At 40.5% G+C, this 14,831-nt stretch overlaps 2 protein-coding genes across 3 annotated transcripts; both read right to left on the reverse strand.

Moving 5' to 3' along the window:
• Window positions 1-355: 355 nt before the first annotated feature.
• On the reverse strand, window positions 356-5,496 carry LOC121862207 (glutamate receptor 2-like). Its single transcript, XM_042360302.1, has 10 exons — window positions 5,404-5,496; window positions 4,919-5,022; window positions 4,665-4,755; window positions 4,337-4,495; window positions 3,977-4,127; window positions 3,562-3,779; window positions 3,235-3,386; window positions 2,826-2,936; window positions 2,347-2,507; window positions 356-1,289 (listed from the first exon to the last, which is right to left on the reverse strand). Exons 1-10 carry the CDS (start codon window positions 5,443-5,445, stop codon window positions 1,231-1,233), a joined length of 1,248 nt encoding a protein of 415 aa, XP_042216236.1. The 5' UTR covers window positions 5,446-5,496; the 3' UTR covers window positions 356-1,230.
• A 1,375-nt stretch (window positions 5,497-6,871) lies between these two features.
• On the reverse strand, window positions 6,872-11,378 carry LOC121862140 (fibroleukin-like). Of its 2 annotated transcripts, XM_042360166.1 has the most exons (9): window positions 11,037-11,372; window positions 10,706-10,780; window positions 10,245-10,319; window positions 9,180-9,786; window positions 8,410-8,496; window positions 8,060-8,217; window positions 7,850-7,979; window positions 7,465-7,583; window positions 6,872-7,243 (listed from the first exon to the last, which is right to left on the reverse strand). In XM_042360166.1, exons 1-9 carry the CDS (start codon window positions 11,245-11,247, stop codon window positions 7,044-7,046), a joined length of 1,662 nt encoding a protein of 553 aa, XP_042216100.1. In that variant the 5' UTR covers window positions 11,248-11,372; the 3' UTR covers window positions 6,872-7,043. The 2 variants fall into 2 exon arrangements, with proteins under 2 accessions (XP_042216100.1, XP_042216102.1); XM_042360168.1 differs by lacking the exons at window positions 6,872-7,243; window positions 7,850-7,979 and having other exon boundaries at window positions 7,481-7,583; window positions 11,037-11,378.
• Window positions 11,379-14,831: the final 3,453 nt, after the last annotated feature.

Consider the following 14,831-nt stretch of genomic DNA (forward strand, 5'->3'; position numbering starts at 1 on the left):
TAAAATTAGGGATAAAAGGCTTTTTCCTCCCTAACAAATTCGCCGAGTAAATACATTTTCACGTCACCTAAAGAGACACGCATCACACCTGTGTTACTGTACAACACCTGGAAGCAGAGCTAGAGTGTGTGGGGGGTAAGGCTATAGTGATGATTGGTGGTAAGTGTTCCTGTATCTTAGTTTTACCTGATGATTAAACTCCTTGAAGGTTACGTTAGGGTGCTGTAGGTTAGGTTAGGTTAGTCATTATTTTGATAAGGTTAGGTTAGGTTAGTCATTATTTTGATAAGGTTAGGTTAGGTTAGTCATTATTTTGATATGTAGAATCTATAACAAATTTCTATACACTGGAACTTCATTGTGACGTGGACTTCATATTTTGCCGTTTATGAATCGTTATATTAATCTTGCAAAGTATTGTGTTGTGGCTGACGTCATTCATGTATTTCCCCGTCAGTAAATTATGAACAAACTAATAGATCAGAAAGAGAGAGTGATAAAATAAAGGAAAGTTACTCGTGCACATATTTATTACACATAGACAGGAATGAAACTGGGCATCTATGGGTACAGGATGAGTATAAACCATTGTGTACGTATTCAGGAGTCGGTGCATGCCCAGTACTTGCCAACAGTGCGTATAACAGAGGCATAACTGACCGCCCAAGTATATAAAGCATAACAGTGTATTTAACTTATCACAATACTTATTAGATAATGACGTAGATAAAGGCTTACAATAATTCTGATATAAAATGATATAAGGAAAAATATAACTGGTATTTTAGCTTTTTAACAGAATTAATCACGATATATATAACTTATTAATATAATTCTTCTGATAATGTCCGAAGAAATATGAATAAATCTCTAATTTGGGTAATAATTTTGGCTTTCAGTAACACTCTATAATACGTATTATATATGAAATAATGACTCAATAGCCAGCAGTTACCTTGGTATAATTGACTCATTCGTATATTATTGCTGGTACATTATTATATATACTTATGCAAATTATACATCGATATAAAGTCAACTGTTGAGTCATATAAGAACCACATATATAAGAAAGTTCCTATAGTTTATACAGGAATATAGGAGGGAGGGGGGTGGGTGAGAGGGAAGTGAGGGGATGTAAGAGGGAGGGGGAGGGGGGAGATCCTTATCGTGTTATCTTGTAGTATCAGTGTTCAGGAGGTGAGTGGGCCCCGAAGGAACTCTCTTATCTCAGTCAAGGAGCTTCATCAAGTGTTCAGCCACCAAGACCACTCCGCCCATGGTCAGACCTGTTGATAGAGTGAAGTGGGTCTCGCTATAGTGTATTGGAAGTGACTCTTGTTTTACGTTGTTTTAAAGATCTTATCTGTTAAAGTTAGGTGTAATAATAGTAATAACAAGAACTTATAATGACAATGGTGAGAGCAATAATAACAAGAACAATAATAACAATAAAGAGAACAATAATAACAATAATAATAATAATAACAATAATAATAACAGTAATAAGAATAATAACAATAATAAGAACTATAATGACGATGGTGAGAACAACAATAACAAAAATAGCAAGAACAACAATGACACCTAGCATACATTCCTTAATTGTTGCTGCATGTAAATACAATACAATAAAACTAACAACAACATTCATACAATACCTATATATTTAACAACATAAAAAGGTCCGTGTGTATGTTTTTATGTCCAAACGAATTAACTCTGACAGTATTATATAACATGAATTTGAGATGAAATATTAATGTTTCGGTTTTTATATATGGTAATATTTTGTTTATGAGTGCGAAAATGGCATAAATGTGGGATCATGTGAAGATTAAGCACCCCGGTATGTTTCACCTGATGATTAAGCACCCTAACCTAACCTTATCTAACCTAATCTAACTTAGCCTAACCTTACCTTATACTAACTTAACCTAACCTACCGTCAAGAGATAAAAAGTGAATTGAGAATCGTAAATTTGACCATAGACGTGTGTGTGTGTGTTTGTGTGTGTGTGTGTGTGTGTGTGTGTTGTTAATATTTTTCTCAGGTGAACGAAATCATTAATGCAGCCACGATACTTGGTGGAAAATTAGGCAGAAAAATGATACCGACTGGACTTTGATATTGAGGTAAATAGGGTTTTCCCCTGAGTGTCAAATATTAACGAGTAATTTCCACAACTTAACACGAATCCACAAACTTACTTTTCCACTCAGAGAAATTTATCAGTGTTTAATATCAAATAATAACTCGATAAGAAAACTAAACTGAATTGATTTTACCTGTCATTGGGGGTGGGGGGGGGATAATTAATGACGCTTGACCTCAGTTGACCTCACCTGTCAGTAAGACGAGGAGAGGGCCGGAAAAAGCTTCTATGCTGAGTGGTGAGATGCCGGCCCCTATATCAGCTGAGGGTGGCTTAAGACATTGGGTGGTGTTGGTGATCTGGTCGGCCAGCCACTTGTTGAGGTGTCCCGTCATCTTCAGGGTCTTGATGCTGTGAAGTGACGTGAGGTGAGGTGAGGTGAGGTGAGGTGAGGTGTGGTGAGGTTATCTTGTTCCTCACGTGAAAATGATCATGGTAATTGGCTTCCTACAACCTCACACCTCTTCACTCCCTTTGATATTCTACTCTCTCTCTCTCTCTCTCTCTCTCTCCACTCTCACCCACACCCTACCTACCCCACTCTCTACACTCACCACTCCCTCCCACACTCCATTCCCTCCGACAACCCATTTTCTCTCTCCAATCCCTACCACACCACCCACCCCACTCCCTCCCCCGCCCACACCAGTTACCAGGTAAAGGTCTTACATCTTGTTAGCCGCTGGAAGGTATTTGGACTTGGTCTTGAAGGCAATGGACAGGTACCCGTTGTCATAAACCTTTTCCCTCGAGATGTACAAATGGCACCGTCCTGTTGTGCTGTGTAGGTGAAGAAGGATGACGTGATTTAGTTGTTTTTATTTGAGAATTATTAAGAAAGTGAAAATAATTCATAAATGAACTTAAGGAATCTGGGATTACCTGGAGATTTTCGTCAACCACCCCCAAGATTATTTCACCCGATGATTAACAAACTGAAACACAGTCTTTAAATTATCTCTACGTCACATGACACCTGATACACGACACCTGATACCTGACACCTGATGTCTGACACGTCCTTTCACTCATTAAAGTCATCAAAGTGTCAGGATTCTATAGAGTGTTCCCGCCTTACCTGAAGTCCCAAGACATGGCCTTCATCATGGTGATCCTGTCACAGATGGCAGCGAACTCCCCGTCTGCTATAGCCTGACGGTCCGCCCAACAGTCCTGGAAGGTGCCGGCCTTCTTAGAGAAAACTCCCTGACGTAGGTTGTCCTCCGCCTTCTGCAGGTGTTTGACATTGAATTAGTTTATATAGGCAAAATAATACATATACAAATCGAGCAATAATATAATTCATATAGCTAATGTGATATAAAGTGAACAACAACAGTATTGACACACACACACACACACACACACACACACACACACACACACACACACACACGTTACTCACCAAGAAGAAATTATACATGAATGAATCCGCCTCAATCCGCCAGGGCAGGTCAGACTGGGCCACGAGGTCCTTAAGAGAGTCTATAGGGATGTTGACCCGTGGCACCGTCAGCATGGCCGTCAGGATCCCGCTGTAGGAAGACATAAAGACGAGGGAAGCCATCAGCCACGTCGACACCAGCAGGCGGCCACCGTGTTTCCTAGGCAGCCAGTGAGAACCTGAAGAAGAATGGACGAGAGATGTGTGTGTGTGTGTGGACGGGACCATCATCACTACTCTTCCTGGTCTTCACTTAGTCTTGAAAAAAAAATGCAAGAAATTAATAACAATGTTCAAATGTTCACTTCAAATGTTCAACCAGTGTGTGTATAAACCTCACCTTGATATAAACAGAAACTCATCACTCAGTACTGACCTTCTTGGCTAAATGCTTGGATGGCCCATAGTGTGGCCTTGGCCCAGGTGGTGGTGGCCGGGAGGGAGAACACCACCACCTCCTCGTATCTGGCCACACGACTCATGGCCACCGTCATACACAACAAACTCAACACGATCATCAACCACACCTGTAGGGCCGAGTTACCTGTGTTGATTATGTCCGTATGACTGTTGGTAATGTGGATAACACACGCACACACACACACACATACATACATCATTAAGTTACTATGTTATTATTGTGATTGAGTAGGTTAGGTTAGCATTAGGTTAGGTTAGGTTGGATTAACACTAAAGGGTGGTCAATCTTCAGGTAAACCCTAATTACTTAACTTACCGTAGGTGCGAAGGGTTTGAGGAAGCCAGACATGTCGTTCACTATCTCTGGCCTCACCATAAGGATGGCGTAGCTGTCGTAGTAGACCGGCTCAGAGAAGTCGGCTGCTGTCTCCCGGGGCGGCGTGACGAAGAAGGGCGCAATGGCCAGCTCCACCTCCTGAAACACGGATTAGTTATCATGTGACACAAATCTCTTTATCTTGGCTGGGATATGACACCAAAACCCGTCTATCCCAGCTGTGACATGACACCTAACCCGTCTATCCCACCTCTGACATGATACCATCCTGTCTATAAACCAAGAGACAGTAGAGGGCAGCACCTACCTCCCGCTGCAGTAGTCCCATCATGCCGGAGAATGACCCGTTAGCCAGAGGCGCCCCCCACTTATTACCCGGGGCAGGAACGAGCTCGTAACTGTGTGTAGAGCGAGTGATGACGTCAGTATAGTGGCGTGTAAAGGGGTGCTGGAGGGAGTGATGACGTCAGTACAGTAGCATGTAAGGGGTACTGGGTATTTGTTTACTTTTGGATGTTACACACACACACACACACACAAGACGTACTGTACATTACTTACTCAAAATTAATCATCTTGGCAAATATGTCCAGCACAAACTTCATGGGACCTTCCACCGTGATGTTCCCGCCATCTTGTGTGAGGATCTTGGTGTATGGGATCCACTGTTGGCGACACAAGGTTATATAGAGCCTCGGGAACACAGTACAGGGGGGAGGGGGGTAACATCAAACACTTCTTGGATCACATCAGGTGTAGTCCCCCTAACGTTAACTGGGGGAGATGGGGGTCGTGGGAAAGGGGTAAGGGTCTTGATATGTGGGGGGTTTGGGTGGGGGTCGTAGGGAGGGGTGAGGGTCGTGGAGAGGGGCTAAGTCGTGGTATGGAGTGGAAGTCGTGGGAATGGGGTAAGGGTCTTGATAGGGTTATGTAGGGTCAGGTGTGTGGGTCATGGTAAGGGCTGGGAGTCGTAGGAAGGGGCTAAGGGTCGTGATCGGGTCCTGTAGGTGAGGGATGAAGAACAAACGAAGGATCTATATCAGTACCTCTCCTGCAGCTATCCTGAGGAAGGGCTTCTGTGACGTCATGGCTCTAATCCTCACGTAATATTTTCCTTCCCTGGTGATCGAAGGAGTTGGGTCCTCTCTCTCTTAACCCCTTCCAGAGTGCTTACAGAGTGCCTACCTTACCTGACCGGTGGGTTGAGTTCTGTGGCGAGAAATGAGGAACGAAACTTATATATCTTCCTCCACACACACACACACACACACACACACGATGATATCTCTCACATATGCAAACTTCTCTCTCACTCCAGCTGTCTACTTTTCCACCAATAATTTATCTGTTTAGTGAAAGTTTAACAGGTGATCGTCTATTGTGTGGCGGTGTTATTGTTTTTATTGATAACGTAAGAGAGAAGGAAGAGTTGGTGATGGAGATGAAGGAATTGAGTAAGTAGATAGTATAGTTGTTGTGGTTGACATGAAGATTAGACACCCTAGCTTATTACACCTGAATATTAACCACCCTGATGTTTACCTGGGGGTGTTAGGTTAGGTTAGGGAGTTGATTAGGGTAACTTAGGTTAAGCTAGGTTAGGGTACGTGTTTGTGTATATGGGCATGTGTATGTGTGTGTATGTCTGTCTTTGTATACAGAAGTAGCCTATACATGGAATTTCTTATATAAACAAATCACTATGTATATATTCTCAGTTATGTTTGTATATATTATTAGTTGTATTTCGCTATACCTTTTATAATTCTATACGATCAGGAATACATTAAATTCTGTATTCATATATCATCGATAATTACCAGCAACACCTGTGGCCGCGTGAAGAAATATATGTATATCTGTATCAATATGTATAACTCACCTGTATCAATATGTATAACTCAATATACACGTTATGTATTATGGAGACACGACAGCCGGGGTTCTTAAGCTGACTACGACACAGACTTGCATCATGAATCAAAACAATATGAATCACGACACAGGCTTGCATCATGAATCAAAACAATATGAATCAAGGGAAGGAGTGTGGAAGAACTATTGATAAAGATGATGATAGGCGATAAAGTGATAATGGAACGATGGTAAGAGGTACACTGAAACACCTCTCTCTACCTCCCACTCATTCCTCTTCTTCACCCCCACTCATTCCTCTCCCTCACCCCCACTCATTCCTCTCCCTCACCCCCACTCATTCCTCCAACTTAGGGTAATTAAATTTTGCTTATTCGATTTTATTAACATTTATTCAACTCAAAAACAACCTGACGATTTGACACCTCAGTTTATTTCACCTGAAGATTAATCACCCTAACACTACCTGGGGGTGTTTAGGTAAGGTTAGGTTAGATTGGTTTAGGTGAGGTTAGATTAGGTTTGTTAAAGGTTAGGTTAGATTAGTTTAGGTGAGGTTAGATTAGGTTTGTTAAAGGTTAGGTTAGATTAGGTTTGTTAAAGGTTAGGTTAGGTTAGATTAGGTTTGTTAAAGTTAGGTTAGGTTAGATTAGGTTTGTTAAAGATTAGGTTAGGTTAGATTAGGCTTGTTAAAGGTTAGGTTAGGTTATCATTAGATGTCTTTTAAGAGGCAATAATCCGGGGTGTCTAATCTTAAGGTGATCCGTATATTCCTACAAAATCGATTTCGTCAACATAAACAACAAATCCCTTAACACCTTCCACTACACTGCCGGCGAACCATGAACCTGATCTCTGACAGGGTGACAGCAGAAGGCCCTGAAGGTGAAAATATCTTCCAGGACAATGTAGTGTCGTCTTCGTCACCATACTTGCTGAGGGGAGCGGTGGGAAGGGCGTCACTACAGCTCCTGAACCACCAGCCACCTCCTCCAGTGAACGCCGCACAGTCTGTTGTGATGATTAGATCAATACTCGCACCGTCACCTAACCTAACCTAACCTAACCTAACCTAACCCTCTAAGTATATATATATAGCATTAAGGTGGTTTAATTTTAATCATCAGGTGATCCGAACTAACTATATGATACTCAAAGGTGAATCATCATTAACACATGTACTACTGAAGGCTACTGAAGGTGAAGTCAAACCACCCACAGGTCATACTCACTACCATGGGGCCAGGCGTCGTGGTCACTGTCCATTGTAGTGAAGGTCATGCCGTCACTGTACTGTAGAGCGTCACCGAGTTGGCTGGTCGTGACGTATTGATTCAAGTTGAGTTGATACCTGGGGAAGGAAAGGTAGATGTTGGTTCATTAAGATAAGGTGTGGTGAGAGGGTGTGTGGCGAGAGGGTGTGATATGAGGGTGTGACGAGAGGGTGTGGCATGAAAGAGGATAACACGACAATATATAACACAACATGATATAACCTAACATGATATAACCTAACATGATATAACCTAACATGATATAACCTAACATGATATAACTAACATGATATAACATAACAGCACCCAGGAGTGAGGTGACACAGGTATATCCACACTTTACCTGCTGGTCTCATCACGGACGCTAAACATCTGCCACTCGCCAGATCGCTCTACTCCCTCTAGACTTCTCGCCACTACCCTCAGCTGGTATCTCGTCTCTCTATCCGTCAATGCATGTAGATTATCATTCCCTGTAGGTTAGGTTAGGTTAGATATCTGGACTTATATACCCAAAAAACATAGAATTTATTGAAGAAGAAGATGTATTTACCCAACCAATATTCGCCAAGAGGATTTCCGAAGCCATTTCTGTAGTCTCGCCAAGGTCTAGTGAAGTTCTCTTGTGGTGTGTGTTGGCGACGAGCTAGGAACACCGTCCAGGCTTTACCTCCTTCAAACTCACAGTAGACGTTCACTCCTGATGGCGACCTGAACACACACACACACACACCATTAATATTTTGAGCAGTAGCATCACAGTGACCAAGGTGTAACATATACAGTATACCTGCACTACAAGTAATAATTTGACATATACTTTTACTACAAATACTTATATACACATATACTTTTACAACCAATATAACACTTATGAAATGTAATACTAATTCTTGTACTCACTGCTTGGGAAAGATGAGGAACACGCCGCTATCATTCATGCCCCGCGATACGAAATCCTCACAATCTACCGCAGGGGTTCGTCTGGTGCTTCAATAGTGATGATGTTAAGGAGAGTAGTCAGTTTTTTTGGGGGGAAGGGATCATGTGAAGATTAGACACCTCTTAGGTTATTTCATCTGTTGGTTAAAATCCCTCACGGTGATCAAACCGAATTTAATCAATCCTGAGCTAATGTAATCTAGCCTAAACTAACTAAATCTAGCCCAAACTAACCAATTCTAGCCTAAACTAGCCAAATCTAGTCTAAACTAACCAAATCTAGCCTAACCTAACCAAATATAGCCTAAACTAACCAAATCTAGCCCAAACTAACCAATTCTAGCCTAAACTAACCAAATCTAGCCCAAACTAAACAAATCTAGCCAAAACAGAAAACATAGATCACTTTACAAAGCACGTATTTAATTTATCCCCAAATCCTGTCGGTGAACGGGAAATAATATATATCCTATGCAGTGCTCGCTTCATGCACGTGGGGATAATATTGATAGGACCTCACTCTGTAAATAGAACAACAATAACAATACCACGTGACTTCCATATTGTTTTGGAGTCATTTTTTTCCACATAGCGTAACAAAAATATAATGGAATGTTGTTTTTTTTTTGGGGGATCTGATTATAACATAGCATATATTTTTTTTAAATGTTGTGTAGCCATGGTTAATTTTGAACATTATTATTATAGGATGGATATATATATATACTAACCTTGATGTGTCTGTTTGAGTGAGGTTGGTACAATGGCGTCCGTGGTGGTGATGGTTGTCCGAGCAGTCCCTATTATCTGCCATATCCTGGTGACATTCCCTTAGTTGTTGGTCGAGGTTGTCCTTCTGGTCAGTAAGACGTAGTATATCTTCCTGAAACCGTCGGATAACATCTCTCTGGCTATGGACAAACTGTTGAAGGTTAGTGATCTCTTGTTTAGTTTCCGCCAATTCTTGTACTCGGGACATACAACTCTCGTGGCTCACTTTAACTCTCTGTAACTCAGTTGATAGTTCTTCCAGTTGTTCATTATGTTCATCTTTCATCCTACGAAGTTCCTCTACCACTTGACGCTTCTCCCACTTCCCTACATCAACTTCTCTCCCTAGTATATCACTCTCTTCTCTTAACTTCTGTATGGAATCTTCCTTTACTTGAATTATTTCCTCTTGGTTGTCTAATATTTGTTGCTGTTTCTGTATCGTCTCCTCTTGTTGTTCTAGAGTTTGTCGAGTCATCTGGTGTTGGGCCTCTTGCTGTAGAACCGTATGTTCGAGGTCTTCAATTTCCTGCGTCAGGTCTTGGGTGGTGTTGCTGTGTTCGTTATCTGCCATAAAGGTGTGTTAGATCAGCCAATAGTGAGCGTTTGGTGTGTCAGCTCAGCCAATAGTAAGCAATTAGTGTGTCAGGTCAACCAATAGTAAACATTCAGTGTGTCAGCTCAGCCAATAGTAAGCATTTAGTGTGTCAGCTCAGCCAATAGTAAGCATTTAGTGTGTCAGGTCAGCCAATAGTAAGCATTTAGTGTGTCAGGTCAGCCAATAGCAATTATTATTAGAAGTGGATATGACAAACAATAAAACCACACACCAGAAACCTAACTGAGAGACACAATAACTGAGAGACACATTAACTGAGACACAATAACTGAGACACATTAACTGAGACACACTGAGACACAATAACTGAGACACAATAACTGAGACACAATAACTGAGAGACACATTAACTGAGACACAATAACTGAGACACATTAACTGAGACACATTAACTGAGACACATTACCTTCTATGGCTTCAGTGTGTTCCAATAGGTGGACAAACAACGCCTGGGTCAAGTCCTCTATCGTTGACTTAACCTCTGTCAACACAATCCCAGTTATTGATTTGTTGTTGTTTGTTGTTTTTCTATAAGCCAGAGGGAGGGAGGGTGGGGGGGATGGGGAGGGTGGGGGGATGGTGGGGGGTGATATTTACACGAGAAGAATAACAAAAAAAACCTGGGAACATCATATTTTATTTTGATAATTTGTGAAATATTGTAGATCACTTGAGAGATAATTTAAATGCTGATTATCTTGGTAATTCAATTTGTTCATTTTGTTCATTTTGTTCATGAGTCTGTGATTGTATATATTTTGAAGGAATATGGGATCTTATCTGCATGTTGCTCTCCTTATCACGCCCACAAAACACAGATAAGGAGACTAGCTGAGGTACTTGAGCTCTGAGGTAGATAAACTTTACCTTGTGTGGCAGCTGAGTAGTCCCTCAGGTGGGTAGTGAAGGTCTGGGATAAGTCTTGAAGCATTGTGTTAGTTTCTGGAAGCAAGAGTGATAACAAAGATATAACCTAACCTAACCTAAGCTAACCTGTAGTCTATGTGCACTGTTTATGTCCTCTATATAGCTATACTCTCTATGTACACGTGCATTGTTTGTATACCTACACTTATCTACGTACATAAACTTACATTGTGTACGTGGTAAATCAAAATAAACGTTCATAAAATCAACATCTATCACGAACAACTTCAATAAACACTACTAACATGAGGTAAACAAACTCAACACTTACTCAGCTGACTAAGAACGAGGGTGTCCAAACTCTGTAAAACCTGTGGTGTTGTAAGTTGGTTCTTATCTTCTGTAGGGTCATGTGTGATAGTTCTCCTGTGTCTGTGATCCGAGACGGTGTTCGAAGCTGCTGTGTTCTCTTGGTGGCTGGGGATATGAGAAGCTACTAACCCCGACCACAGGAAGCCAGCCACTAGCAAGAACCTCAGCATTGCACCGTAGGGAAGGCACTGGGGGGTAAGGTTGGCACTCTTTAGATAAGTTTAATTTCGTGGTATATCTTATCGCAGTTGCCATGTATTGATTTTAATGTGGGGTAAGAGAGAGGTGGTGTGGAGGAAAGGAGGGGAGGTAGTGTGGAGGGGAGCAGGGAGTGAGACAATGAGGGGAGGTAGTGTGGAAGGAAGCAGGGGGTGAGAGAAGGAGGGTAGGTGGTGTGGAGGGAGGGACTGGCTCACATGTAACGAGAGTCAGTGATGTTAGCGAACGTTTGTGATAACAGCGAGATACACTTTATATTCTCTGGTACTCAAATGCTCTTAAGTACTTGTGTATATGTGTACTCGTGCATATGTGCGTGTGTGTGTGTGTGTGTGTTGTCTGTGCATAGAGGGGCGTGTGGTGGTGTGACGTCAAGCGTGGGTGTGGTTAAGTTTCCGCCCAGTTAAGGGAGCTATACTTTATTTACCTTGATTTAGACTTTGGTGTTGAGAGGCGGGCAAAATTTCGCTCCCTGTGGCGAAACTGAGTCACGGGAATTACTTTTACCCTGAGTGAGTTACCTCATATGGGGTCGATGCCGCTTCATTCTGGGAGGGAACAAACTTTTTAAAAGACTCCGATTGTACAATCTATTGCGTCATGTCTCTGCGAGGAAATCTGCGTTTGTATTCCACCTTGTTTGTTTAAATTCTCTAAATATTAATCAATTAGGTCTTGAGGGAGTGTGAGGAGGGATAATGGTAATGGTTAATGGTATGGTGAATGCTGTGCCTATCTAGCAAGTGTTGACGTCGTGTCTTGAAATTTTGGAACCCGCGATAAATTTTTAGGTTCAGGAAGGAATGAAGGAAGGTTTAATAAACATAGAAAAAATATATGCACAAATAAAAAATAAATAAATTTATAAACCACACGACGAAATAGTTGATTTTTCACTTATTGAACTTATTTGTACGAAAGACTATAGTTTTTAAACGTACAGCGTGATGACGTCATTAGATATTTAAATGCGTGAGTCAGGAGAAGACGAAGCTTTAAAGTATGACGTCGATCATCATCTAATTAAGAAATTCCTTCTCATTGATATATTTCTCCCCCTCATATCAAGGTAAGAAACACCTATAATATATTTAATTATATCAGAATTACGGTGATATTATTTTAAATGTAACGTTATCAAGGCAAAGGTGTAAATTATGAACACAACAAAAACCACATCAGCTCGGCGCTTGTGTTTCGTGGCCGCCATTACAGTCTCTCCTGCATGACCTCCCGTTTTAACAGTCTGATTTTCTCCCGTTCTTGGCAGGGACAATTGTGAGACGGATTTCCTCATTATGGAAGCCTTGTATCAATATAAAGTAAAGCCATCCATTTGTGTTATGCCTTCCTGTGAATTGTTGTGTTTTTCTCATTAAGGTTCGTCTAAATTAAGGTAATATCTTCTGTGTGTTTTAGTTGTTTTACGGATTTTAGTTTAGATTTTATGCTCTTTAAAATTTTGCGGAAGGTAAACTTTAGAATAACGTTCCGTTTTTATTGTATATTACCTGTAATTATTTAAAAATTTTGTTTGTTTTCTACAGTAGGTTCTGATGATGGTAAATATTTTTTCGAGAAGGTTCGTGATTAAAGAGACCCAACTTAGTCAAGATGTTTGTGTTTTCCCTGGTTCCCTTCTTCGTTATATAACTACGCTTTCCACATAACAAGTCCATTGCTATAAGTGTTTTATTATAAGCAGGATATAGGAACCAGTTTATCCAATTGCCATAAACTTAAGTGAAATAGGTGGGTAATGAATGCTATCGAATAGACTAATTAGGCTATTTCTTTTTCATTAACTTTTACGGCTAATTGAGTTGGTATTTTTGTATTTATTATCATTTTTTGTCAAGTTACCGTGTTGATATTTTTAGAGGGTTTATTTGTATCGCCCAACTGTAGGAATTATATGTTTCGCTGTCAAAAATAGTGACGCAATTGAACTTCCTTTTATATTTTATAAGAAGATTCACGTAGGAAGTTTTCGGGACAAAAAAAAATAATACTCTATTGATTCTTGACTACGGCGGGTATGGTCCTGTTGTCATTCATAGATGATTATTGTAATGTAGTATAGATAGATAGATAGATATTCAGTAAAATCAGCATAGTTGTTCAGCATTTTGTGTACATTAATAGTGCAGGTAGGAAGCTTATATTATCTAGTGAGTATCCTGCACATAGGTCTCTACTTATGTAAATGTTATTCACTCACTGGATGTTTTAACTGTTGAGGGGCTGGTAAACCGCATTCATTGTACCACTGTCCAGGGAACGAAAAGTACGGCGTCACATGCACCGCCCGCCCGCCCTCACGCCCACAGACCCACGTTGAGTTACACAATTTAAACTTGATTTTTAACTGGAAAATTACTAACTGTGTTTATGCTATTGTACAGTACTTAATGTTTCAAAGTCGTGATCAATTGGGGCATGTGTCTGTGTGTGTATATGTATGTCTTTACATGTGTGTGGGGGTGGGGGTATTTAACCGTGTCTTTGTCTGTTACGTAAGTGTTTCTGCCTTTTAACTATATAATATGATAAATTAATATGTATCTCGCTGGGAAGTAGGTGTACCAGGGGGTGAGCATGTGTGGTGAGGCATAACATGAAAGAAAATGAAGGGATTTTTTTTTATGGGGAGGGATATGATTGGACACACACACACACACTCATCCACACACACACGTACACACACGCACATATTTAAAGCTATCACAAGAACGTTAGGTTGTTGTTGATGTGTTATTAACCAGCAAAATCGACTATTAGCACAATGTGTCACTTTTATAATCCTGAAATAAGTTTGGAAGCTAAAGTTTTTCACCAGAGATACATTTTTTTTAGAACAATCCACAGTTGTTTTTTTCGTCAATTCTACGTTAATTACTCGCGAATTTCCACCACCAAACATTAATTCGAATAATAGAAGAAAAAAAATGTTAATGGTCACAAACTTCGTAATATCAGTTTAATGACATGTAATTAGGGTTAGTTTTTTTTTAGTGTTGGTTACAAGAGGGTAATTACAGCCCCTCACATAATGTTAACTTTATCACATGTGCTTAACGTGTTTTTGTGTGTGTGTGTGTGTGTGTTTTTTTTACGTTAAAGCAGCACATCGCATTTCTACCTGTGTTGTCGTGTGTGGATTAAGAACACAGAATTTCTTGTTGTGTTGGTGTTTCACAAAAAGAACATAATGTTTCTTGTGTTGTTTTATACAGTCAGAACACAGTATTGCTTGTTGTGTTGGTGTTACGCAGGGAAGAACACTGTATTTTTTGTGTTGGTGTTACTGAACATCAAGTGAAGTACTTATTCACTTTTGTAACACCACTAATACCGAGGGAAGTACATGGTCACTGCATCAAGTCAAGTATTGAAAACAAAATATATAATTTTTTTGAGTGCCAGTGCCAACCAACTAACTAATTGAAACTGTGTGTGTGTGTGTGTGTGTGTGTGTGTGTGTGTGTGTGTGTGTGTGTGTGTGATACTTTCCAACTAATCGCTAAACTCAACT

The sequence above is a fragment of the Homarus americanus genome, unplaced genomic scaffold (genome assembly GCF_018991925.1).
Source record: "Homarus americanus isolate GMGI-L3 unplaced genomic scaffold, GMGI_Hamer_2.0 scaffold25013, whole genome shotgun sequence".
NCBI classification, from domain to species: Eukaryota; Metazoa; Arthropoda; class Malacostraca; order Decapoda; family Nephropidae; genus Homarus; species Homarus americanus.